Source organism: Pygocentrus nattereri, chromosome 17, assembly GCF_015220715.1.
Source record: "Pygocentrus nattereri isolate fPygNat1 chromosome 17, fPygNat1.pri, whole genome shotgun sequence".
Taxonomy (NCBI): Eukaryota; Metazoa; Chordata; class Actinopteri; order Characiformes; family Serrasalmidae; genus Pygocentrus; species Pygocentrus nattereri.
Window position 1 is genome coordinate 16,300,654 of NC_051227.1, and position 27,269 is coordinate 16,327,922.

At 38.9% G+C, this 27,269-nt stretch overlaps 1 protein-coding gene across 5 annotated transcripts; it reads right to left on the bottom strand.

Moving 5' to 3' along the window:
* Positions 1-13: 13 nt before the first annotated feature.
* Positions 14-27,151, bottom strand: palmda (palmdelphin a). Of its 5 annotated transcripts, XM_017721168.2 has the most exons (11): positions 27,055-27,095; positions 24,681-24,841; positions 22,938-22,970; positions 19,808-19,908; positions 16,367-16,418; positions 16,013-16,093; positions 13,871-13,989; positions 11,153-11,267; positions 10,143-10,167; positions 9,854-9,970; positions 7,286-8,527 (listed from the first exon to the last, which is right to left on the bottom strand). In XM_017721168.2, the coding sequence occupies exons 5-11, from the start codon at positions 16,409-16,411 to the stop codon at positions 7,599-7,601; spliced, it is 1,431 nt and encodes a 476-aa protein (XP_017576657.2). In that variant the 5' UTR covers positions 16,412-16,418; positions 19,808-19,908; positions 22,938-22,970; positions 24,681-24,841; positions 27,055-27,095; the 3' UTR covers positions 7,286-7,598. The 5 variants fall into 5 exon arrangements, with proteins under 5 accessions (XP_017576655.1, XP_037402345.1, XP_017576657.2 ...); XM_017721166.2 differs by lacking the exons at positions 22,938-22,970; positions 24,681-24,841 and adding an exon at positions 14-1,489 and having other exon boundaries at positions 7,658-8,527; positions 27,055-27,106; XM_017721167.2 differs by lacking the exon at positions 22,938-22,970.
* Positions 27,152-27,269: the final 118 nt, after the last annotated feature.

Genomic DNA, 27,269 nt, shown 5'->3' on the forward strand with positions numbered 1-27,269 from the left:
CTGTAGACACAAATGAGCATGTTTTCTTTGTTGGTTAACAGTAACTTAACTTGATTTAGAGGAAAACAATATCACACATTGATATTAGTGACAGCGCCAAAGCCCTTAGGTTAAAGCTGAAGGCCAGGCGTTGTGATGTCAGCACTCTTCACCACTCAAACCTTTCAGATATTTAAACCAGCTTTGGGACAAAGGACTTCCAGCACATGCTTTTAACAACAGTCTAGAAAAGAAAACCACCAATATCATAATTAGAACCTGCTCTTCATACCTGTGAAGACACACTGATGGAGATCGAAGCTGATTGTTGATGATTAATATAGTTTAATGTGAAATGGTTGATTGTAGATACTCAGATTTCTTTACAGTGGTGGTGATGAGAACCAGGGATCACCATTACAACGACACAATTATAGCCATTTTATTTACCATCCAAAACCACCAGTGAACCCACATGTGTCTTCTGAGTGTTTATATGTAATGTTGATGATGGTAAAATAGTGTTAAATCTTTCTTTGGGGACTGTTTTGCTTCACAACACCCTGCATGTACCCCTACACCATGAATTAGCATGTAAACTTTTTTTTTAGGTCAAAATCTTGTCTTTTGTAAAATATCTCAGATATCAGGCAACATGCATACTACTTGTATTGAACAAATTACTTCAGTCCTATCAAATGCTATCAAAGGGGAATTCCACTTATTGCTCAAAATTTCAGGGTAGTCTCCTCACTGAGATGTAAATAAAGTCGCTCAGAGTGGTTTGATGTAATGTGGTTCATGGTCCACAACACAGATATGGATGTTCTGTTTGCTATCCAGAGCCACCAGTGAAGCTACATGTGTCTTCTGAGTTTTTATATTTCATGATGATGGTAGAATAGTGGAAAATCTGAAAAAATAAGTTGGCTTAAGTGAATTGTTTGGAGGCTATTTTGCCCAAATGAACCTCTACACCAGGAATGGCTTTTTAAAAAAGTACATACACAAGGCCAAAATCTGATCACGAACCTGATCTCAAACAGTGTTTCAGACATCGGCCAGCATGTTCGTGGTCTTTTCATGTAGTTACTTTCTGTGAGGGAGCTTTTAGAGGTGGACGTCTGGCTCCTATCACCACTACTGTGAACAATTCTGACTCAGTACGTTTCTCTAAAAAGGAGCATTTCACAGCAGACCACTCTGAATGACTTTAAATCTTCAGGATATAATTAAACAGAAATTCTGAAAAGTTGGTTGAACTCCTCTGGTAAGAAATGTCTCTTTTATCTAAACCAAGCATTTGTTCTCGAGTATCTTCACATGAATCAGATTCTGTGTCATTTTGCTGACTGAAGTTTTAAATTCGGTCAGCAAACATTTGTATCCATTAGATGAAGCTGTTGCTGGTGGTTCTGTGGTCAGTGATCTTCTTCCTCGTCCATCTCTGGTCTCTCTGAGCTGGAGGTCTAGACTCTTTGGCCCTGTTTTTCAGTCCCCATCTGTGTAGCTGTGAAGAGTGAGAGAGAAATGAATCGATTGAGCTCCACCAGCAGGCGCTCAGCATGACACGCGCTGCAGGGTTACTCAGCAAGGCCGTGCGTGTTGGTGCGTTCTATAATAATATCATTAACTTCACTGGACACTGCTAAAGTCATTATTATCTCTAAGCATTTTCTCCAGCTCTGTTCCGGCCTGCTTTCTGTCAGAACGTGCGCCCTTAGAGAGAAAAAAAGATAATCTGAATGACTGAAGATAAAAAAGACTCGTTGCTAAGGACAAACACCACCAGTTATTCCTGTTTATGTAATCTCCAAAAACTGCTTATGTAAGAGTATCTTGAGAGCACATTAAAACCACCACCACGCCTTCATGCCTTCTTAAGTGCTTCTTAAGTTAAGGATGGAAGACAGGCAGGGCAAATTAATGGCTCACCATTAAGATCTGCGTATGTGTGTGAGAGAGTGTTTGTTTTTGTGCATTTCCAGGACAAAAAAGTCCTGACTTTGCGAAAAGCAGAGAACAAAGAGACGAACTAACAGGACCAACTAAATTATCCTGACTTTTTATAGTGCTTTTAACAAAGGCCACATGTTTTATTCATTTTAAAGCATTTTTTTTAAAACTGAAAGAGTAAAAACATTTTGATTAATAAGGTTAAGATTATTAGATTTAGAGTTAAGTTTATAAAATTCTTATTTCATTTATTTTTTTTATTATTTTATGTATCATATGGGGCATAATACATGTGGGACATATAAGTACTTACATGTATATATATATATATATATATATATATATATATATATATTGCCATGTTTATTGATGCTGCTTTTTTGAGTCAGTTAGACATTTGCATTCTGTCCATGTGTGTCATCAGTTTGAGCGTATAAGCCGGCAAAAACGAAGCATTTTCCCAGTACAAACACACATATTGCTGCTGTCGGAACAAGATCTCGTATCTCCATTTTTGTCATTTTTCAGGTTTTGCCATCATGTGAAAATGCCTGTTGTTCTTTACATTGTGTGCACATTTCAGGCAAAAGGAAATTGCCCAAAATTGCTTAGAAAAAAATTCTGGTTCCATTGACTTACATTGATAGTAAAGTAGGTTTTTTTCTTCTCCTGTAAATTTACCATTTTGGAGATACGAGGTTTGTTCCAACAACACCGAAATACTAATAATACTATTATTATTAATAACAACAACAATAATAATAATAATAATAATAATAATGTGTATTATGTATAATTATGTAAATTGTTATATACATAGAGACACTTACATATGTATAATACATATAGAGCGTATTAATATATAGACACTTACATATAAGTAATACATTTGGGGTGAATTCATATGTATATATGAATTCACCCCACTTACATATCGTTGCTGTCCAAAGAAAAACAAGTATCTCAGAACAGCAACTTCACAGGAGAGGACAAAATTACTCTTACCTTCCAATGCAAGTTAATAGAAAAAATATTTTATTCCAAGCAGTTTTGGAGCATTTCTACTGGTCCAGTCATGGTGACACTTTCACAAAGTGTAAAGAAACAACTGCTGAGCTCAAATGATTTAGAAAAGTACAAACCACAAAAACCTGAGATTTTCATAGGACAGCGACGGAATATTATTATTACATATAGCTGCTTAAGTATCATGGGACTCTTGATGTTGTATAAACCAAACCTGTTATTGTGCATGTGGGTGTATTATTTGCTCTTTGTAGGCACAGCATGAGCATTTACAACCGCAGAACAATTTAGAACCAGTTAGAACCAGTGAAAGAGACCAAAGCTGATCTTTTGGTTATTCTGGCTGGGACTAAGGTGGAGCACAGCAGCATTTACACACACTCATGCAGAAACAAGTGAGCTTCTCAGAGTTAGAGTGACTGACAGCGAGCTGTGTGGGAGTGCATGGCCCATTTAAGCTGAACATCCAGCCACCTACAGAACAAGCTATGCAATTAGCCCCCACCATTTCACACTTCACTGCTTAGAATGGCTACAGATCTAAATGGTTTGGAGTTGTTATGGAAGTAAAGCTGAAATATGCGTCTCCTGATATGATTGATGTGATAACACACACAAGAATCCAGTTTCTTTAAGCTAAATTTAAGCAACTAATACACTTAATCAACGTCGTCTAACTAATCTACAGCGTCGTCTTAGATGATTACGTGAACTATTTACATTGGGACGAAAAAATGAACACATTCAGTCAAATTTATTAGAAATCCAACATATGTACACATGCAAGAGTGTACACACACACACACACACACACACACACACCCAGTGAAAGCATAACATTAACACACAATAAAGAAGAGCATGACAGTAATGTGTACTGTCCATTACAATCTGGACAGATGGTACGCTGCCATGCTACTTACTGCAAGCACAAAGAAGAGAGTATGACAGACTGTATGAAGACAAATTTAGTACTAACAGCTATGAAATGTCACACACGTTTGGCAGGTTAACACGATATAGAAAATGTAAAGAAAATGAAAATGTCATTATTGGTTCTCTACAAGAACCAAAAGTCTAAATCCTTCATAAACCATAGTGCTTTATATCTCTGTGAATGCAGCCAAGTCCAAAAGTCTGAACACCCCTGGTCAAATGATATGTTTTGTTGATTTTCTAAGTAAATGCCTCCTCTACAGCAGGGGTCTTTAATTAAAGTTCAGTAAGGTCCAGTTAGAGAAAATTTCCTCAAGCGAAGGTCCAGAACATCATAATGTCTGACTTGCATCATGATTCAGTGCCATATACTGTTTACTGAAGTAGCCTAGTAGGAATATCAACATCTTATACAGTCAGTAACTGAATATCAAACCAAATAAAGTACAATTCTCTGATATTTCAACAATATTTACTGTCAGTTTTCTATTTTTAGAGAACAACATGTGGAATAACTTCCCTCTGACTCACTTTCTTCTCTGACTGCTGTGTCTCTCCTCCTCCCTCCCCTGTGTAGCACCACTCACTTGAGTCTCAGAGCTCATCGTAATGCACAGATCTGATTAGCTGAGTAGCGTCATGTGTGATATTTACAACACATGCGACTGGTCAGTGAGTCTGCCGGCTGCTAAAGCTACCGTAAAGGCTAGAAAAGCTACGGCGATTAAAAAAGGATCACCCCGTCAAAATGAAATAATTCTCCATAGTTTATCGGTTATAGGGCCAGGTCCACATAGTTTGGAGTCGGACCACGATACGCCTACTAGTGACCTCTGCTCTACAGGAAACAGGCTTAAATATAACATGGAAATTTTATTCCACAAACCCTATTTATTTACTCAGTTTAAACCCTTACATGGTCAGGGTCCACCAGCTACAGGAGGCAAGTCCAGCCAAAAAAGAAATTACAATTAAAACAATAAAATGTAAATGCAAACCTCTTTTTCATTTCTTTTTCCGAACATCTACTCAAATATCCTGCCAACATTGAAAATGAAATGAAATACCTACATTTGCTATTAAATTTTTTTTACATAAGCACGTGTTATTTGTGACAATAATAAACATACATTTAAAACTTCTATTTGGCATTTTATTTGAGTCATTATTGCCAACATGCAAATATATGTTAATTACTACTAGAGGGGGCTACACTTTGCAAATGTTATACTGGCATTGAAATCGAGATAAACAATAGTTTTCTAAGTTATACCATCCAGTCTATGCTCAACCAGGCTTGTGCTTGGTCTGATACCTTTTATCTGTCTGAAGGCATTTGGTCTGATGTTCAGTTTCACCAGATCACGGCGATGTTTTTTCTCGAGACTTGAAATCATCTAGTCTGAAGAAAAATGTACCCTATAGCCCCGCCTAGTGCTAATTAACTTATATTTGCATGTTGGTTAAATTGAAAATGAAAAAGCAAAGTGGGATATGAAAAGTAAATCACCAGCTGATACCTTTTTTGCATTTATGCTTTATTGTTTCAATTAGAATTTCTTTTTTGGCTGGATTTACCTCCCATACATCAGCAGGCCCAAAGTTTTATTAGACACTTCTATAACCTAAGAATAGTTTACACTGAAGTCCTTGTAGTTGGTGAATAATAAGCCTTTGTATGTAATAAGCCTAGGATTTTAAGGGGTTAACATAACATATTGTGGCATCCCACCACTGGTGTGGGAGCTCAGGAGGTGTGGCAATGCCAGGCGGCACTGTCTTCATGCTGTTTGTAATTAAGCTGCTATCATTAGCTTAATAATGTGCTGATGTGTTGCTCGTGCTTTACTGTGTTGGGCTGTGGGATAGTTGTGTCAGTGTTAGTTCCTACCATAAAGTGAAGATGTATGGCTAGAAGTGACCTGCCTGCTATAGTGGCAGCTGACCAGTGACCCCGCCCATTCAATAAAAGAGCATTTGCCCTTAAAGCGCAATGTCTCCAGTGTCTCTCTTTACATCGACGTCACTACATAACATAAAATGTGCCATAACTTTTGTCATACTCAATAAAAAAGCTGTGTTAACTTACTTTCACTTAGAAAATCAACAATACATTACATTTGCATTTTGCCTATGAGGGTACATAGAAACTTCCAGGGACACGGGAAGTCGGGGCGCTCCACTTCAGCACCTTTAGATTTTTCCTGAGTGTAAGACTCTTGTATGCTTGTGCTGACCCAGCTCCTTCAGCTCCTGCTGGACTTTTATACATATCATCATTGACAAAAGAAAAGCTATATCTCCAAAATGGTAATCCTACAATAAAAAGAGGTTAGGGAACCAGTGCTGTGACTGGAAGGTTGCCGGTTCGATTCCCTTGGCTGACAGTCCATGACTGAAGTGCCCTTGAGCAAGACACCTAACCCCCAACTGTTCCCTGGGTGCCGTGGATAGGGCTGCCCACTACTCTGGGCAAGTGTGCTCACTGCCCCCTAGTGTGTGTTCACTAGTGTATGTGGGTGTTTCACTGCAGGGATGGGTTAAATGCAGAGGTCTAATTTCACAGTGTTCAAAACACAGTGAGAAATGCTTGTTAATTCTATTTACTTTTAATATAAGTTAATGTAAAGAGATTCTGTTCCAAGAAGTTTTGGAGCATTTTTATTGGTCTATTCGTCTTGATATTTTCATGCTATGTAAAGGTCAGTTGAAAATTAAAATCTGCAAAAATTGACATGCTTGTTTTTTTGGGACTGTGATCATGTTTATTTTAAAAAATCTGCATTTTCATCAAGGCGACCCAAATCACCTCCCTCACCAAGTCTGTCTGCACAGTTGGAGGCCAGTTCTGAGCCCTGAAGCAGCCCTTGAGCAAATAAATAAATGCCAGATAAATATATTTTTTTAACAATAACATAATTTTTTTTAAAGGTTCAAATTGTATTATATTAATGATATTGATCATTAAAATATGTATTTTGAATAGGGCTTAAGTAATGAGAATGGGGGTGGGGGGTGTGGACAAGGGAGGGTGGTGGTGGCTCACGTTTTTGTCAAATTCTGCTTGTTTTCTGTCACCTACCTTTCTTTTTCTATTAAGATCACGTAGACAGGTATGAACTGGTCACCACATCACATATCAACAATCTGCCTGGTCACTGCTCAGCTCACGTGTAAATTATTTCACAATATGATGTCTTTCAATTATCCAAAAAATTTAAAAGGTATATGATCTTTTATATTGTACTTTGCTGCATAAAATAATAATAAAAAAAACCTTCCCGCGTCCTTGGAAACTCAACAATAGATTTGCAAACCAGCAGTGTAGAAAACCATGGATGTTCACATTTTTACCACAAGGGGGAGACAAAGCACATAATAATGTTTACTGCGCACTGTATTCACCCTCCCTACGACCCAGTAGGAAAAGCGGCTTAGAAGATGTGTGTGTGTGTGTGTGTGTGGGTGTGGGTGTGTGTGTGTGTGGGTGTGGGTGTGTGTTCACCCTGAGACAGAGGCTGAAGGTCTGCCACGTTTCCCATTGTGAATGTGCTAATAACAACCTAATCTGGCGGTTTGTTAAGACAGAAGAAGTAAAGACAGCAGAGCAAAGCCATTGTGGTGAGAAGCTGCAGCCAGGACTTGAGTCAGGAGTTGCCAGTTAGTGTGAAAGAGTTAGCGGAAGAAGAGGTAGTTCCGCGCTACATTAGCATGCAGCAGCGCTTGCGCTTGTCTTTAATCTTTTTGGTCTTTTTGCTACCTGTGGTGCCCTCTGTGATCTGGAGCTGGCCTGAGGCCTGGCGTTGGGATGCATTGTTGGCATTGCTGTTTAGGTGTGGATGGGCACTGCGGTCTTCCTCACCCTCTCCGATAACCACGAGCTCAGCCCGAACGGAGCCCTCGTAGCTAGTAGCATCTTCGTCTGCGGCCTGATAGCCCATAAAGATCATGGTGACTGGCTCATCTGAAGGGAGAGCATTTAAGATGCTGACTTTGGAGTTGTTGCTGTAAGCTGAAGGCGGCCTGTGGTTCAACTCTGAATCCACATGAAGAGCTCCTCTCTGTAGGTCTTGGGGGTCGTAAAACGGCCCATGTCCGTCTCTCATTTCTCTCTGATACGGCTCGTGACCATAACTGTTCCCGTTGCCAGAGTAATACTCAGCCTGCTCATCACTGTAATGGTGGAACATATGAGCAGGTGGGTGAATTTCCCGTCCTGGATAGTGTTCGCTGCTATCACAGTATACCAACTCAGGCCATGCGGTCACTTCCGCGCTGTAAGGCTCTCTAAGGTAGCCATTGGAGCATTGGTGTATGTAAGGCTTGCTTGGTGATGGTGAGCGGATGTAGTTCATGTTGAATGGAGGGTCCTCCAGTTCCTGGGGCCGCTTCTTCTTCTCCGTTGCCTGCCGAAGGAGCTCCTCCACTTCCATTGGGCTGAGTTCGTCCACACCGTTGGCTCCAGGCTGGACGGCATCCGAGCGGAGCGCGTACACAGATTTACGGCCGTCGTCATACACCTTGATGCCCTTGTGCTGCAGCTCCTGAGTGGAGACGGTGGAGGTGGAGATGACGCGGCTTTCGCCCGTACGCAGGTCCTTCTGCACGTTGATCTCCATGGCGAACAAAGCTTTGTGTAAGAGAGAGAGGATGTGAGAGAAATGAGATTCTTAAATGGTGCTAAAATGGTTCAGTACCATAGAAGAACCACCTTCGGTCCTTTTCCATGGAAGGTTCTTTAAAGGAGTGATTTAAGTATATCTACCTGTGCTGTAGTGAAAGAAAGCCTGCTGACATAAATCACACTTACAGTTGGATGTAGATGTCGGGTGCCCCTGGTCAAATGACATGTTTTGTGAATTTTCTAAGTCAAAATAAGGAACATATCCTCTACAGAGAACACACTTCAGCACATTTTAACACACAGTTACTGCTCACTTGCTGAATTTAACAGATTTGGGAAAAAAAGTAAATAAAAATTAAATGTGGACTTTTTCCAATATATTAAACTCGCAAATAAATAGAAATTATGCATTAAAATTTACTGAAAAATGCCATATTTAGCCATGTTCCCTGTAGAGGATGTGTTCACTTAATTTTACTTAAAAAATCAGGATTGTTCAAAATTTGGGGTAAAACTGTATAATGGAAAAACTTCAGTTTCACGTAACCATGGAAAAAGTTTCAGTTTCAGTTTTTTTTAGTTGTTCATTTCAAGTTTTCCCCATCAAACTGTAAACTGCGTCTTAATTATTTCATATTTAAATATTAATTGCTTACAGAGTGACTGAACTGATTTATTGGAAATATATTGGATGTATTTGTGCAACATTTCTTTAAAATGTAAACTTTCAGTAAGTTTTCAAAATTATTTTATCAAAACATTGATTGTATGTTGTAGATCTACATTTTACCAAATATGTGATTTATTCACTTCTACATGCAACATTTGAAGCTACACCATAAGACTGACTTTAACATTAAAATCTTCATCTTATTAGTTAGTACTTATTATTATTTTTACATTTTATTAAGATGGACTAATCCTTTCCTTCAAACTTTTTTCTTGAATAAGAACAGTTCAATCTGAGAAGCAGACTATAAACAAATGGTAAAACTTCAAATACAAGAAACAATGGATTTCCAAAATAATCATTAGAATGTTTTTTTTTAAGAGATAATATATTCCTATATTTCTTGTTGGGACTGAAAGAGATTCTGTTTTGTACGCAGTCAGCATTTTAGCTCAGTTCAGCCAATCTGTAAGCAAATTAACTCAGTATTTAAGGAGTTATCTAGAAGATGATGGAGCAAACTTTTTGAAGGTCATAACTAAAATAACAATTGGAGCACAACTTAAAAATTTTACCAGCATGAAACATAAAACTACAAGCATATAGTACAGATAAAGCCAATCAAGTGAATCAGTTAATGAATGAGCCTGGCAGTAAATTACCAGGTTTGTGTTGGTCATTTGTGGTGTCTTGGTCATTCACGGTTGGCTGTTTCCTCGGGTTTAAAGGTGTATATGATTTTGTTGCATCTGGAATTCCTGGATGAACATTGATTGGCTCTACAAGGGAGATGACAAAAGTACCATAAGTGATACGACTGAACACAATCACACAATTAAATAAAATAAAATGTGGTATGTCTAATCGCATAATTTCTATATGATATATAAAATATTAACATTAATATATTATTATATAAAATATTATATAAAATATACAATTAATTCTTACCTGATTTGAAATTTTCATTTGCTGCCTGTAAGGAAGTAGAAGTTTAAGTGTTAGGTTAACAGGTGGACGCAGCTCAGAGAAAAATGCCATGCTTTCATTTTTCTACCACTGACAGCTCCTGCTTAAGACACCCACTTCATACCATCTGCCAATACAATCTGCTATTGTTCATCTGAAAATGTGAGGAATATTCAGCGTTAATCTTTCCAGTTCCAAATGGACAGTATCACCAGCCACTTTAACAGAAACACTATAAATCCACCTTGCTGGTGTACAGTTAGTGATCGTAACCCATCTGTTGATGTACAGTTTGGATCACCATCCAAATAATATCTGGACACCAGCTGGCCTGTGGTCAGAACTTGACAATGATGAATGGAGGATGGGGTCAAGGTGTTGATAAAATGGTGCTGGGTCTATAACCAATAAACTAAGGAGAATTATCGCCATAGCTTTTCTAGCCTTTACGGTAGCTTTAGTATCCGGGAAACTCCCAGACCAATCACGTGTTGTAATACCACACGTGACGCTACTCAGCCAATCAGATCTGTGCATTACGATGAGCTCTGAGACTCGAGTGAGTAAGGCACACAGGGGAGGGATGAGGCGAGAAACAGCAGTCAGAGAAGAAAGTGAGTCAGAGGGAAGTTATTTCACATGTCGTGCTCTAAAAAGAGAAAACTGACAGTAAATGTTGTTGAAATTTGAGTGAATTGGACTTTATTTGGTTTGATATTCAGTTGTCGACTGTATAAGATGTTGATATTCCTGCTAGGCTACTTCAGTAAACAGTATATGGCACTGAATCATGACGCAAGTCAGACGTTATGATGTTCTGGACCTTCGCTTGAGGAAATTTTCTCTAACTGGACCTAATTGAACTTTAATTAAAAACCCCTGCTGTACAGTAACACAGCTACAGTCTGTAACTGTACTCCTTTATAGTTGACCTCTATGGTAGACTGTGATTATATTATTCAGTCCATCAACAGAAATTGCTCTACTTTTACCTTTATAATTTCCTCAGTGGACTTCTCAATGGCCTTCAGCCTCTTCAGAATTAGGCCTTCATTTGTGGAGATGTTGAGCTCTTCTCTCTCCAGAGCCTCGATTTCTTTCTCTATCCTGCAGCACACAGAGGAATAATGGTCATGTGAAAAATCTGAGTATGAATGAATGTTTTTCCCGGGTCTATGCATCCCATAATTCCTACAGAGCTTGCCTGGTATAAAAACACACCCATTTGTCTTTATACAGTGTCAGGACACCAAGTAATTCATAAACCCAATATATCTAATGCATAACATATACGTAAGTTTTAGCTGAAACAAGCTACTTGTTAAGAAATTTTTATATATATATATATATATATATATATATATATATATAATATATAATATATATATATATATATATATATATATATATATATATATATATATAACAATATTGACATAATAAGTAGGGTTTTGTGTATGTGAACGTGTCTGCTTCACATTTTTTCAGATTTTGGCCTAGTTTGAAAATACCTGTTGCCCTTTACATTGTGCTTAACTTTTCCCTTCTCCTGTAAAGTTATCATTTGCAGCTAAACCTGACCCTAATCTTAAACTCAGGAGACCAAAATGAACTCATTTTGTTATTTCTGTTTTAAAAAATAAAACATGGGGCTTTTGTAACAATAATAATAATAATAATAATAATAATAATAATAATAAAACAACTTTGCAATGTCTGGGCCATTTTGTTGGTCCTAATAAGCCAGGTTAGCCTTGTTTCTCTCTCATTTTCGTATAAAATCAGAACATTTTCATCCTGAAAGTGTACAAAACCCTCCAAACACTCCAAACACTCAGATATACACTGGCTGGGCTTTGGTGCAGCATCAGTACTGGCATGCCAGCGAGTCACCCTTGGCACTGCTTCTTTTACACACCACCCCATCATCCTGGCATTTACTAACAGAGTGGGATGAGCTCAGGGTGGCACTGCCCCAGAGGACAAGCAACAACTGGCAGGCCTCTTGCACGAGGCTGTTGCAATACGCAATATGAGCAAATATGTGTTGATGCTGTGTGAGTTCACTCTCACTGGAGTGAGATATGTGTGGCGCGGCCTTTAGCATCTTATGATCTGTCTCAGTCGTTTCACAAACTCATGAATGAGGGGGACGCGAGCGTCTGCCATATCCCTTATTGCCAAACAAGGGTGCAATAGCTTCCCACACGTGGGCCATTTTTTCTGACATGAGCGTAAGTTGCATGTCTGTTGCCTCATGCTTCCTTCTTACTGGCTGGCATGAATGCAGGCAGTGCTGAGGGGCAAATGGCTGGAAGACAATGTAGCCGTCCAAATGGCTTCATCGGCAACAGATGCCCTGTAAAGCAATACTGGAATCTGATGACACAGTACTCTGATCCGGGTGGCAGTCAGAGACTTTAGAGCGTGGTTGGTGTGCATTCCCTTTGTGTTTAGTCATATTCATTTGCTCAGAAGTTGACCTCGTGTGCAGTATTGAAAAAAATGGTTAACAAATCTCTTAAGCTCTGAAATGCTACATATATTACTTGTGAGCAGCTCTTATAGACAAACAAGATGTTATAACCGTTTTTTCTACTACATCAGTTGCTTCAACAATTATATGTACATGCAATTACATATACAGTTTGAACAAACCCAGTCAAATTACTATTATGACTGCTTTGTTGATTTTCAAAGTGAATAGTTGACACAGGGTGTGACGGGGAGCGAGGAGGTGGACGCATGTGCTGAGATAAGGGAGATTTATTAAGGGCAAATCCAAAATCAGGGTCGAGACAGTCCAGGGTCAATGAGCCAACACGGATAGATCGGGGACCAGACATAACGTAAACCAGAATCAAACAATACCAGTACAACCAACACAGCATATAACACACACAACACAGACAGAGATTCAAACAACCAACAAAGACCAGTAACCAGACAGGGGAAAACACAGGGCTTAAATACATAAGCGTAACGATGGACAGGTGCAAACACAGGCGAAGACAATCGGGGCGGAGTCACAAAACGAGGGGGCTAAACCAAAACAAACGCACATGGAAGACCAAAACAAAAAGCACATGGAGTGGGATTAGCCAATCGTGATACAGGGAACAAACAGAAATATGACATTTTTCTGTGCACAGTTTCTGTTCATTCGCTACATTTTACACATTGGATGAAAAATCAAATATAAAACATAAAAGGTACCATGACTTTTGCACAGGCCACATTTTATGTATTACTTCTCACAATATGTTAAATCCAGCAAATAAACAGTGATTATGCATTAAAATGTGCAGAAGTGTGTCTCTGTAGAGGCTCTGTTCACTTATTCTCACCTTGAAAATCAACAAAACTTATCTTTTGAGCAGGGGCGCCTGATATTTTGCACAAGCCTTTATTCACTAGTATATAGCTGTTATAGTTGTCACAGCATACAGTTGTTGGTAAGATATGTGTGCTTTATTTTAAACAGAATATGAAATAGTCTGAACGGCCATTCACACTGAAGTTATAAGGAGTGTTTCAGCCCTGACTGCTTGTTTAGTGAGACAAAATGTAGGGCACCAATCAGAAGAGAGCTCATTTACATATGTGTGGTTTATGTTACGACTGGTTACGACACGAATATTCAGGGAAAATATAATCCAGCTGTCAAGAAAAATGTAAGATACCAGAACGGGCGCTTTGTTGATGCTCACCGGTGGATGTTGCTCTGGAGTAGTTTGGTCTGTTGAACGTCCTCCTGAGCTTTCTGAGCCTCCTGAGCATTTCCAGCACTCGCACCATCCATCAGCCACAGATCCCTCATGGACTTTTTCTATTCGACAGGCAACAAAGGAAATTTGCAAATGCTGTTAATGCATTACTTTATGTCTGTTTAATACGGCCAGAATTCCATAATGTGAATGTGATATGGAGTGATATGATGGAGTTGAAATTCAATAATGAACAGCATTTCAGCTTCAATTTGAGGGCATTTGTATCCAAACTATGTAAATGGTATAGGATTTACAACCGTTTTTATGAATAGCCCCTCCCATTTTACGGGGCTCAAAAATAATTATGCAATGACAAACAAATGACAAAATTCTCTTGAATATTTAGTTGTAAATCCTCTCCAGTCAACAACTGCCTGAAGTCTGGAATCCTTAGACACCACCAGAGGCTGGGTGTCTACTCTGGTGATGCTCAGTGAGGCCTTTACTGCAGCCGTCTTCAATTCCTGCTTGTTCTACCTTCAGTTTTGCCACAGTAAGTGAAATACATTAAAGGTCCTATAGATGGTTCTACATAGAACCTTTTTTGAAAATGGTTCTATATAGCAGCACAAATGGTTCTTCTATTGTTACAATGTCAAGCTTGTAACAGTAAAACAATAGCTCTCCTGCTACCCGCTTCAGACCAGCTGTCCATGCCCCAGCTGCCACCAGTTCCCTTAGAATAGCTGCCCACACTACACTGAAGTTTTCATAGACTCCTCGCTATTCCTACTACTAATACTACTGCTATTAATATTGGTAGTATAATCACTTGTAGGTAGTTTGACCAGAGGAGGATGGGTCCCCCTTGTGAGCCTTGGTTCCTCCCAAGGTTTCTTCCTCAGCTCTGAGGGAGTTTTTCCTTGCCACTGTCGCCTCTGGTTTGCTCACCTGAGGGTTTTACATTCCTGTTAAAATTCATCTTTACTGGAATTCTGTGAAGCTGCTTTGTGACAACATCAGTTGTAAAAAGCAATATACAAACAAATTTGACTTGATAGAAGAACCCTTTTGGCTTCTATGTAGAACCCTTTTCAAAAAGGTTCTATATAAAACCATCTACAGTACATTTTCCATCAGTCTGAAGTACCCTTTAATGTTGCATAGAACCGTTTAATCATGCAAAAGGTTCTTTGAGTACTCATGGTTCTATACAGAACCATTTTCTTCACTAAAGAACCCTTTAAGAACCATCTTTCTAAGAGTGTATATCTTTTATTAGCTTTTAAGTGAAATAATGAGGCCATATTACCCACCTAAGTCTTATTTAGCACCATTCCAGTGACGCTTCTTCTAGCACTGGAGCTGAATCTCACATATCTCCCTGCTCCCTACATAGTGCACTATGTAGGAGTTTAAATACTGGATCCTGCAGCCCAACAGTGCATAATATAGCTAAAAAAAGTCATTTTGGACTCGACAAATGATGCACTGTTTGGCTGTAGAGGCTACAATTTCTAGACTTTCATAGCTAGAACACTATTTAGGGAATACAGAGCCGTCTGGGATTCAGCCTGGATTTGGCGCTACTCCTGACAGAAACATGAACATTTGAAGCATGTAAGTTAAGCCATTCAAGTGACATTTTTAGACTTTTATATTGTTGTTTTACAGTAAATCACACTGTAAGTGCTTTAATTCAAGCCTGTGATATTAATGATGAAGTTGTTTAGGCTGTTGGTTCTTTTAGCCTGCTAGCTAGCTGACAAACCTGGTATTATATAAGAACATAATTTGGCAGCCCCTCAGTTTAAACAAAAAAACAGGTTCTTACTTTCTTTAATTTACTCTGTGGTCCATGCGAGCAGCATTAGAGTCAATGGTTATTCCATTAATAGCAGAAGGGTAGTTTTTCATGCCGTGGTGATGCAGAGTTCAGGTGTTGTGAGGTGGTCATAGATGTGCGTATATCACGGATTTTACAAGGACTTTGAACGCAGCTCAGGTATACAGATTTAGGACCGTCTGTTTAATAATACAACATAAATTTGGGCCATATCTGTTGCAATCTGTCATCTTCAAATTCAATCCAGCCCATTTTGTCAAGACAGTTTACATGATTAACGCAACAATGCGAGGTACCTTGAGGTGCTGCAGCTTTAATTTCTCCCTGTCAATCTCCAGTCGTTTTGAAGCAATGTCCTCCTGGATTTTCCTTTTATCCTGCAGACGGATGTCAAAACAGTTAATTGACAAAAACAGAGCTTTTTTTCAGAAGGCACCTGTTCTTACATGAGCAGGCTTGATGAGTTAATTGCTAGCTGTCTAATTTAATAACATGGTTGCTGTCACTTTAACAACAAGCATTAGTGGCTGAAGTAAACATTAAAATCCAACTATGAAAAAATGACAGAACTTTATATTGAATAGAATTTGTTTTCTGAATAGCATAAAAGCACAGAGTCACAAAGCCAGGCTACTACAAGACCACTTTACCGTAATGGCCTGGAGTCGCTCCTTTAACAGCTCTGCCTCTTCCATCCTGACTCTGGGGAGAAAACAAGCCACGTTCTTTTACCTCATCAAGATGTATTTAAAGGAATAGCTTGGTGAGAAAATCCAATTTACACATATTCTCCTGGTACCAGTTGCAGTCAGTCAGCTAAAACATCTTGTCTAAAATGTATTTTATACCTAAATAGACAACAGAAAAGACCAAATTATTTCTTCCAAATGGCTGCTGTTGTTGTTTTTAGCCATGTGATGTACTTTAAATTTTTACAGATAACAGTATGTCAAACAGAGCGAGAAACCATATATGTAAGTCTATTAGAGATTACTTAAAGGGGAATTCCTCAGATTTTTCAAAATATCTGAATAATTAACTGGTTTAGATGTAGTTTATGTCTCAGTAGATGTATGTCTGGTGTAGTTTGATATGAAACACTCCATTCTAGAGAAACTTATGGAGTTGAGTTGTTTACAGTGGTAGTAATAATATGAAGTCTTTAACATCTCTAAAAGCTACATCATAGATCATGGAAATGAATATGCTGCCTGCTGCATCAGTCATTGTTTTACAGTCATTATGAAATAAGTGTGTGTTTTGAAATAAATGTGTGTTTACATACAAAGATTTTTGCCAATCTGATTGAATACATTCAGATTACAGATGAAGACTGTGGTGTTCATACTCATTCTACTCAACAATCTGATGGACAATCTCTGTTTACAGGCTCACTACAAGTAATCCCATCCACAATTACATTCATGCATAGACAACCCCTTAATGCAGATGTTACCACGACAAGAAGCATCACGCGAGGTCCAGTCAGAGTGAGATGAGCAGCAGTGAGCAGTGCTTGTGTTTTTAATTACTTAAAAATTATGTCAGACTCAGGAAAACATCCATCGCATGTCTTTATTAAAGAAGGCCGAGAGGAAGACGTCGTGTTCTGAGACACATAAGCTGGACGTCTGTCCCACCGCCATCTTTTAAAGATCAGAGCATAAACTTTGTCTCCTCTGCAGACCAATTTCTGCTCCGCCATGTTGAATGTTATAAACTTTCACTATGACGTGACGCACATGCAGAACGGACTTAAACTTTCCGATAGGGAATGTAATCAGATACAGGCATTTACACGGATATTATTCTTCTATTTAATGGATTATTAACAGGATTACCCACCTTGTTCAATCAGATAGGAACTGTATTCTGAATGGTCTCAACTGGACTAGTCTATTCCGACTGAGGTGTTTATATTTATATAAATTATATTTATATTCCAATTTAGCTATTAGTTGGATTAATGGATTATCAGGCTGCATGTAAACGTAGCTATTGTAAAACATGTTTTAGTACTTTTATGGTGGAACAGTACATGCAGGGTGTTGCAAAACCAAACAGTCCCCAAAGCAAACTTACACATTCAGGCTTATCACTAATTTACCATCATCAGTATTACATATAAAAACTCAGAAGAAATGTTTAGGTTCTCTGGTGGTTTTGTATAGAAAAAACATTATAAAACTGTTTGACTGTAGACATGATGACCCCTGGTTCCTATGACCCCCACTGTAAAGACCAAAGAAGTGAACTTTGAACACCAACCATGTTTTGGTTAGCTGAGAGTTAGAGGAGAACAGTGTATTTCATTTTTTGCTGAACTTTTCCTTCCAAGGCTTATTCACAATAACAGGTCACTTGCTTTTTCTTTGTATCATATGTTCTGTGAGTCTCAGACTGTTTGATGAATGATCAAGTACGTTGATGTAGGTCAAACTCCATAAGCTGAAACCAATAGTGATCTACTGCAGTGACTGTTCACAGATCAGCAGCCTCTTCTTCAATGCCACACCAGGAATAGCACTGCTGGGGGGGCGAGTGCACAGATTTGCCAAAAATAATCTGCCTGACAGGATTTGATTGCTTGTGTATGAGTGGGTGACCTCCACACGCTGCTGGCTTTCAGGGCCAACCAGGTCAGCCTGAGGCAAGAGTTCACAGTCATTCAGCATTCAGCCTCTCAGATCAGTGCACTACAGTGAACCAGCATGTCAAACACCACAGTGAAATAGTTAATTCAAAATGACATATGCAAGGTAAAAAAAGACATATCAAAATAATTGTAGGTGGTATGGACATTAATGAGCATCACAGCACAACTAAAAGTTTCTGTATATATCATGGCTTAGTTTTTTTTTTTTTTTCAAATAAATTCAATATTTACTAAAATAAAACTACTTTAAATGCTTAAGTAATCCTGTTTTTGTAGGTTAACAGTAGTTTCTTTTTATTTCATCACCTACCACTTTTCAAATGAATCATTTTAAATAACTGAAGTTTTGTTTGTTCATCATAGTACATTACATTAGCCATGTTTACATACACTCTTATAATCTATTAATGATCCAACTAATAGCTCAATTGGAATAGAATCTATGTACACACCTCAGTTAGAATAGACTAGCCTGACTGAAGCTATTAGAAATAATCGATTGAATGAGGAAATTAATCCTGTAAATAATCTGTTAAATAGAAGAATAATATCCGTGTAAATGCCTGTACATTCTGTAAACATCTGATTACATTCCCTGTCGGAAAGTGTAAGTACGATCTGAGCATGTGTGTCACAGTGAAAGTTTATACAATTCAACATGGCAGAGCAGAAACTGGTCTGCAGAGGAGACGAAGTTTATGCTCTGATTTTTAAAAGACGGTGGTGGGACAAGGATCCATCTTATGTGTCTCAGAACACGACATCTTCCTCTCGACGGTCTTTAACAAGGACATGTGAAGGACGTTTTCCTGAGTCTGACATAATTTTAAAGTGATTAAAAACACAAGCACTGCTCACTGCTGCTCATCTCACTCAGACTGGACTTGTGATGCTGGTTGTCATGGTAATGTCAACACTAAGCAGTACTCTATGCAGGCATGTAATTTTGAATCAAACTACATGGAATGTGCATGTAAACAGAGATTTTCCATCATATTGTTGAGTAAAGTGAGCAAATAAGCACCTCAGTCTTCATCTACAATCAGAATGGATTCAATGGGATTAGCAAAAATCTCTGCATGTAAACACAGATATTATGGCCAAGTTTCATGATATATCTACCAATGGAAATGATCCAAAATTACTGGGAATATAAAAATTCTCCTTTAAATTTCATTTAAAGTTAAGAAAAGTTTTTCTTCTCCTGTAAAATGACCATTTTGGAGATTTTCTTCTGACAGCAGCAATACAGATATACCTATGATATGACAGGTAAGCACACAACAATTTTTCTGACTCAAAAACAATGCAATTTTTTTTTTCATATACAATTTAATCAAGTCATTTGTCTCATAGATGCATCCTGTACACTTGTGCTTACATCTCATCACTGACTGACTTCAGTAAATATAAAAGTCATGCATGCTAGCAGTACCAGCTGATAATCTGGCAATTGTTGGCTTGATCTAGGACCAGCCCCCCAGACCATGACATTCTCAGATGCAGCTGATCTGAAGCAGCTGCCCGACGGATGCCCTGGAAAACATAAACGGAAGCACAGCAAGTGGGCTAAACGCTAACCCCAAGAGACTGGCTGTTCTTCATATACTTCTCATTAATGTCTGCTCTTTCAACAACTAACTGGTGCGCTTCAATATATATATATATATATATATATATATATATATATATATATATATATATATATATATGGAAACATGTTCGAAACATCCCTGATTTAATTCAACACAATTCTAACCCTAGTATGTACAATTACAGACCATAGTTCATCTGTTTCCCTGTGTACTTTGCCAGCCCTCTTTTACCCTGTTCTACAATGATACGGAACCCCACAGGTCAACCACAGAGCAGGTACTATTTGGGTGGTTGATCAGCACTGCAGTAACACTGACGTGGTGCATTGCGTCTTAATGTGTGCTGCGTTAGTGCGAGTGGATCAGACACAGCAGTACTGCTGGAGTTTTTAAAACACTTCAGTGTTACTGCTGGACTGAGAATAGTCCACCAACCAAAAATATCCAGCCAACAGTCACAGAGACCACAGAGGAAGGACTAGAGGATGACCAACACAAACTGTGCAGCAGCAGATGAGCTGTCGTCTCTGACTTTACATCTACAAGGTGGACTGACAAGGTAGGAATGTCTAATAGTGTGGACAGTGAGTGGACACAGTGTTTAAAACTCCAGGAGCACTGCTGTGGCCCATCACCCAAACAGTACCTGCTCTGTGAGGGTCCTGTGAGGGTCCTGACCTTTGAAGAACAGGGTGAAATGTGGCTAACGAAGTATCAGAGAAGCAGATGGACTACAGGCAGCAACTGTAGAACTAAAAAAGGCTCCTATATTTTAAGTGGAGCTGATAAACTGGACAATGAGTGTAGAAACACGGAGGTGGATTTAATAAAGTGACTGATTTGTGTTGTAGTGTATTAATAAACATTGTGCATGTGTTATAAATCCTTGTGAAGGCACCCAAAACTTTTACCAATAACTCAATATAATGCCTAATTCCACTGATATGAAGTCTGCCATTACGTCTCTGATAAATCCTAAAATTCAGTTTAAAGGCGAGTGCAAGCAATTCCACAGAAACGTCACTGTGAAATGCCAGCAGGGGTCTCAGCATTTCAGTGGTCCTCAGTCTCCTCTTACTCTTTCCATGAAAAGTGAGGCAGACTGCAGCCGTCCTGTTTCCATCCATCTGCTGACTCAACCCTGTGCATCTGCTTCACACATAACACCACATGGCCCGTCTACTGAGAATACTGAGAGGCAATACACTGCACCTACAGCTGCCCCCACAGTCAAACTACTCATACACGCATTCTTGATGTCATACAGTCAGTCCAAATCTGACACTGAATACAGGATCTGAAGGTCTGTGTCATTAAAGTGACAGCAAACGATTCGTTGGTGTTTTTATGCAGTTTTAAATTTGACCATCATTTAATGGAGTTACTCAGAAGCTGTTAGCTTCTCTTAAAGCCTAGGAGTGCTTTATGCCATCGAGCCATATGGAAGAGGGCAGAAATCCCACTCAGACACAGTAGCCGAATGTAAACAAAGCTCTTCAATTTAAACCTCAATTCAGTTTAATTCAATTTATATGGGGCTGTCTGCAGCAGACACTGTCCCAAATCATCTTGAGATGTGGGTGCATCCTACTAATGAACAGAAGGAAGAATATTGTGAGGAACCAGGATTTAAAAAGAGAAACTCCCTAAGTATGAAAAAGAACCACTGAGACGAACCAAGACTCAAACCGAGAACCTCGCTAGCAGCCTGAGGAATAATCACTGAGAGGAACAAGGGCTCAAAAGGAGGACCATGCTAAGAGCATCGGGAAGAACCACTGAAAGGTATTTTTAATCTTTTATTTAATATTTTGTGTACAGTGTCCCTGGGTATCTTAAAAGAGTTAAGAGGAACCCAGACTCAAAAGGACAAACTGTCTAAGAACATGAGAACAGCTAAAAGGAACCAAGACTCAAAAGGAGAAACTCTCTCAGGTCATCAAGAAGAACCACTGACAGGAGGCAACACTCAAATATAGAAACTTCCTAAGAGCATTAGGTAGGACCACTAAAAGGAACCAAGACTCAAAAACCCTAGAAGCATGATGAAGAACCACTGAGAGGAACCAAACAGATAAACTTCCTAAGAGCATGAAGAAGAACCACTGAGAGGAACCAATCAGAGAAACATCCTAAGAGCATGAGGAAGAACCACTGAGAGGAACCAAACACAGAAATGTCCTAAGAGCATGAGGAAGATCCACTGAGAAGAACCAAACAAAGAAACTTCCTAAGAGCATGAGGAAGAACCACTGAGAAGAACCAAACACAGAAACATCCTAAGAGCATGAGGAAGAACCAGTGAGATGAACCAAGATTCAAAACGAAAACTCTTTAAGATCATGAGGAACAATCACTTGAGGAACAAGGACTCAAATGGAGAACACATGCTCCTCCAGGCTGCTTGTTACTATACAAAATATCAAATAGTTGCATTATAGTAGAAAATCTAAAGCTCCTGCAGAGGCCACAGGCGTGGAGGGATGAGTAAGCTAACCCTGCTGTTTCCTGCATTCCTCAAGGCCTGAGCTGTATCTAAGAATAGAGGGTCACCCAGAGCTCCAGCCAAGAGGGAGCCCCACTGTGACCCTGTCTACTTTGTCCCTGAGGACTACCAACAGGTGACATCATTTCCACAGCCTGACTTTACAGACCAGCTGGACAGACTGGATACACAGAATGACATGATACATTTAGTGGTGCACATTTTTATGATTCTTTTGGAAAAGTCAGATTTCACCACAGTGTGATTGACTCTGATTATTTTGGTACAATTGGGTACAAATATTGGGATGCATGACATTGGAATCAGGTTTCTTAGAAAAATGATCGCGGTCAGAGACATTATTCAGGTTTTGAGCTGATATTTGATACAAATACAACACTCGCACCAGCACAGCGCACACTAACACACCACCACCACGTCGGTGTTACTGCACTGCTGAGAATGATCCACCACCCAAATATTACCTGCTCAGTGAGGGTCCATGGGGGTCCTGACCACTGAAGAACAGGGTAACAAAGTATCAGAGAAACAGATGGACTACAGTCTGTAACTGTAGAACTACAAAGTGCAGCTATACTGTAAGTGGAGCTGATAAAATGGACAATGAGCGTAGAAACGAGGAGGTGCTCATAATGTTATGCCTGATTGTTTTATCCCTAAAAATAATTGCTTAATTATTTAAATGACTCAGAGGTCCAAAGTTTTGTTACACACTTCTATAACCTAAGCATAGCTAAGCCATTTTGCATTGAAGCCCTTTAGTTACTGAATAATAAGCCTTTATATGTAATAAGCCTGTGATTTTAAGGGTTAATATAAACAACACACCATTGTTTTAATGCTTGAATATGTCCCTTGTACTATATGAAACATTCTAATAACTATAATTAACTATAATTTTTATTGAGTCTAACCTTCTGAAATCAATGAATCAGCATGGTAGAATTGAATTCATATTCAGATGCATTTTTCACACCCCTGTGCAATAACGCTACATTTCCACAGTCATGTGCAAAAGTTTGGTCAGATGACACATTTTGTTGATTGTGTAAGTGTGAATAAGTGAGCACATCCTCTACAGAGACACACGTCTACACATTCTAATGTACAATTACTGTTCATCTGCTGAGTTTAACATAGTGGGAAAAGAAAATAGAAAATGTGTCATATGCAAAACTTTTAGTAGATTTTATATTTTGTGTTTTATTCATTTTTTCCTGTACGTTAAACTCAGCAATTAAATGTAAATTTTCCTCTACTACTTGCAAAAGTGCCAGGTTTAAGTGTTTGAGGATGTGTTCAATTATTTACACTCAGAAAGTCAAGAAAACATGCAATTTAACCAGGGGGGCACAAAATTTCACATTCTACTCTGCTTCGAAACTGAAGCAGCTGAAACTCAGCATATAATGCAAGTCTAGAAAGGTCAAATCAGGTTGAAGTCTTTTCAAGATGCCACAGTCTTCTATTGACCTCTTTTGATTATGAATAATCATAACATCCTTATCATTAACAACAATCAAATTGCAGTTGTTGGAACAAAACCTCCTATCTCCAAAAATTACAACGTTACAGGAATAGGAAAAAACCTTCTTTCAATGCAAGTCAATGGAAATAGACTTTTTTCAGAGTCATTTTGGGATGTTTGTTTTGGTCCATTCATCATGAAATTTGTGGGCAATGTAAAGAGTAACAGGTATTTTAAATTATGTCAAAAACTGAAAAACGCCAAAAATGGAGATACAAGGTTTTGTCCCGGCAGTAGCGAAATGCGAATGGCACTGGATAAAAACCTTACAAATAAAAGTGTATTTCAACAACTTAATAACTTGCAACCACATCACTGAAGCCACCTCATGATTGACACAGAAATGGGTGAATGACAGCTGACAGTCTTTTATGTGGATGCTGTCACCATCCATATTAGTAATCAGGTTAACTAGCAATCAAGTTAATTTTGCCAGTGAATTGAATAAAAACATAAAAATGAAATATAAAAACACTATGGGGCACAAAAATGAATGTGCATTGATTAGGTTTTATTAGGCATCTATTAGATTATTCTAAAGAGAAGACTCTAAAATATGCATTATCATAATGCAAACTGCCAACTAATCACTGCCCATTCAACTTCAATTGTTTATTTATTTTTAATTGAGTAATTGTGACAGCTCTACGATGATGGCTAGGATATGTCGCTGACATACACTGTTCCTCAGAGGCTCCACATGGTCAGGACAGCTCCTCAGTCAGTTGTAGCTGAGAAGAAGTTTCCTCTAATCTGCTCTAATCTGATCAGCAATGCCTTGAGCAACAAATCTCCCGCGGCATCTGCTCCCACAGCAACAAAACACCCTGCAGAACACGGCTATTGTGATAAACAAACAGTTATGACTGTTAAATTCCTTGTAATTAAGGGATTAACATGTAAACAGTCATTCAGAGTGGTTTGATGTGAATTTCTCCATTCTAGAGAAACTTACAGTCACAGTGGAACCAGATGTCCACCTCTAAAAGCTCTGAACACACAGCCTGATGTCTGAGACATTGCTATTATTTATTATATTATTGATTTATTTTAAATAATATAATATTTATTATATTATTTATTTATTTTCAAATAGATTCAACAGTGGAGAGGTACATGCAGGCCACTATAAGGCACAATAGCACTCATTAGTTTTTTGTCAGATTTATCAATAATTGACCATCATTAACATTACATATAAAACTCTGAAGTCACGTGTAGATTCACACGTGGTTCTAGATAGTAGATAAAATGTCTATATTTGTGTTGTAGTCATGGCGACCCCTGGTTCCTATCAGCACCACTGTAAAGACATCATATAGTGTCCACAATCAACCATTTCACACCAAACCACTCTGAATGACAATGTTGGCATCTCAACAACAGAATTGCGCAGACATTTTGAAGCATCAGTGGACATCCCCTATAAGTGTGAAGTCACAGATACGAGTGTTTTAGTGGTTACCATGTCATTTCTCGAATATAAAACGTGGTACACTTTATTCTTGCCGAATGGTGCAGTGAAATGGCAGTACACCAGCGCTACTGATAGCACAGCATTGAAGAGAAACAATAAATAGCAGCGCAATAAATCCAATGGAACGTGGGTGAAAGGGCCTGCAGTTCCGGCCCCTGACATCTGGCTTAAATGGGAATTTCACTGATTTTATTCAACATTTCTGCATAATTCAACTGTTAAGATGTAAACAAAGTCATTCGGAGAGATTTGGTGTGAAATGTCTCTGATTACGTAATAGTGGTGGTGATGGGAACCAGGGGTCACCATGTCTACAACACAAATATAGCCATTTTATTTACTATCCAACAGCACCAGTGACCTTACATGCATTTTTAGTGGATTTTAAAATACATTTTAGGCCAAAACCTTATCAAACCTGTCACAAATCAATATTTCAGGCACTGTGTTCATAATCTTGAGTGAGGGAGCTTTTAGAGGTGGACGTCTGGTTCCTATCAGCACCACTGTGAACAGTTCTGACTCTGTATGTTTCTCTAGAACAGAGCGCTTCACACCAAACCACTCTGAATGATTTTCTTCACTGAAAGTCGACCCATTTTTCCCCAAGTCTGGGCTATAAACTGTAAACAGACGGCGTCTCTTCAGTGATCTGCTCTGTGAAAATGATTTTTACAAAATAACACAAAGAGCGTCTGAGATTTTTGGCTTTCAGCAGTAAATTGTAAGCATATAGTGATATGTGTGATCATAAAACACACGTTCTGCTAATTTGAGGCGCATTTACAAAAAATAAATAAGTAAAAAATAAAAATTTGCATTTATTTCATGCAGTTACTGAATAATTTCCCTTATGATATGGTCACGTAAATTCAGATCAACCAAAATATACCCTGGAGAATAAGAGGCTAATTATGCAGAAATTTGGAAAAAAATTCCCTTTTAAAAGCACATAAATGTCTGAAGAACAAGACAAGAAGTGCTCGGGTACAGTTTTAGACACCACTGGCACTGATTATGTACAGCATGCACTGACTCAGGAGTGATATTAGACTGCACACCTAAACAGATGGACACTCCTGGGTGTGAATGTGAACTCTCACTTCTGCACCTCATTTAATCTGCTGGACCCTGGGGTGTAAAACCCCTAACGAGGAGACTTCTGCACACTCAGCAGCATTAACAGATTAGACGGGACCCCTGAGGGAGCTCTTTAGTAAAAGGAATGGTTCTACTTGGAGCCAGGAGTCCTGTATAGAATTCTCCAGATTGTGTTGCATGTGGTTACAACACCACTGCAATCATGATGTCAAGCCTGTAACAATACAAGACCCCTTTGTGCTCTCATGTAGAACCACTTTCAGAAAGGTTCTATATAGGACCACATACAACACATTCTCCATTCGTCTGAAGAAGCATTTTACCATGAAAAGAACCATTCAAGCATGCAAATGGTCCTATACAGGACTCCTGGTTCTAAATAGAACCTTTCTCTTTACTAAAGAACCCTTGAAGTGTGCAGTTCTAGCACAGCATGCATTTTCCTGAAGGAATGAAGGGACAGAGAGACTCTTACCGGCTGCTGGAGCTGAAAAACGCGAGCAGTTGCTGAAAGTTTGACCCTCCAGAGCGCTGTAATAGTATTAGGGGGCTCTCACGTGTCACGCCTGCGCAGTGGGTGGGGAGAGCCGCTATGATTGACGCTCCCGCGCACCAATCAGAGGCGAGTGCGCCTCTCTTTCTCTCGAGGCGGCCACGCCCCCAGGCTCGTCTAACTGCTTTCTGAGAGGT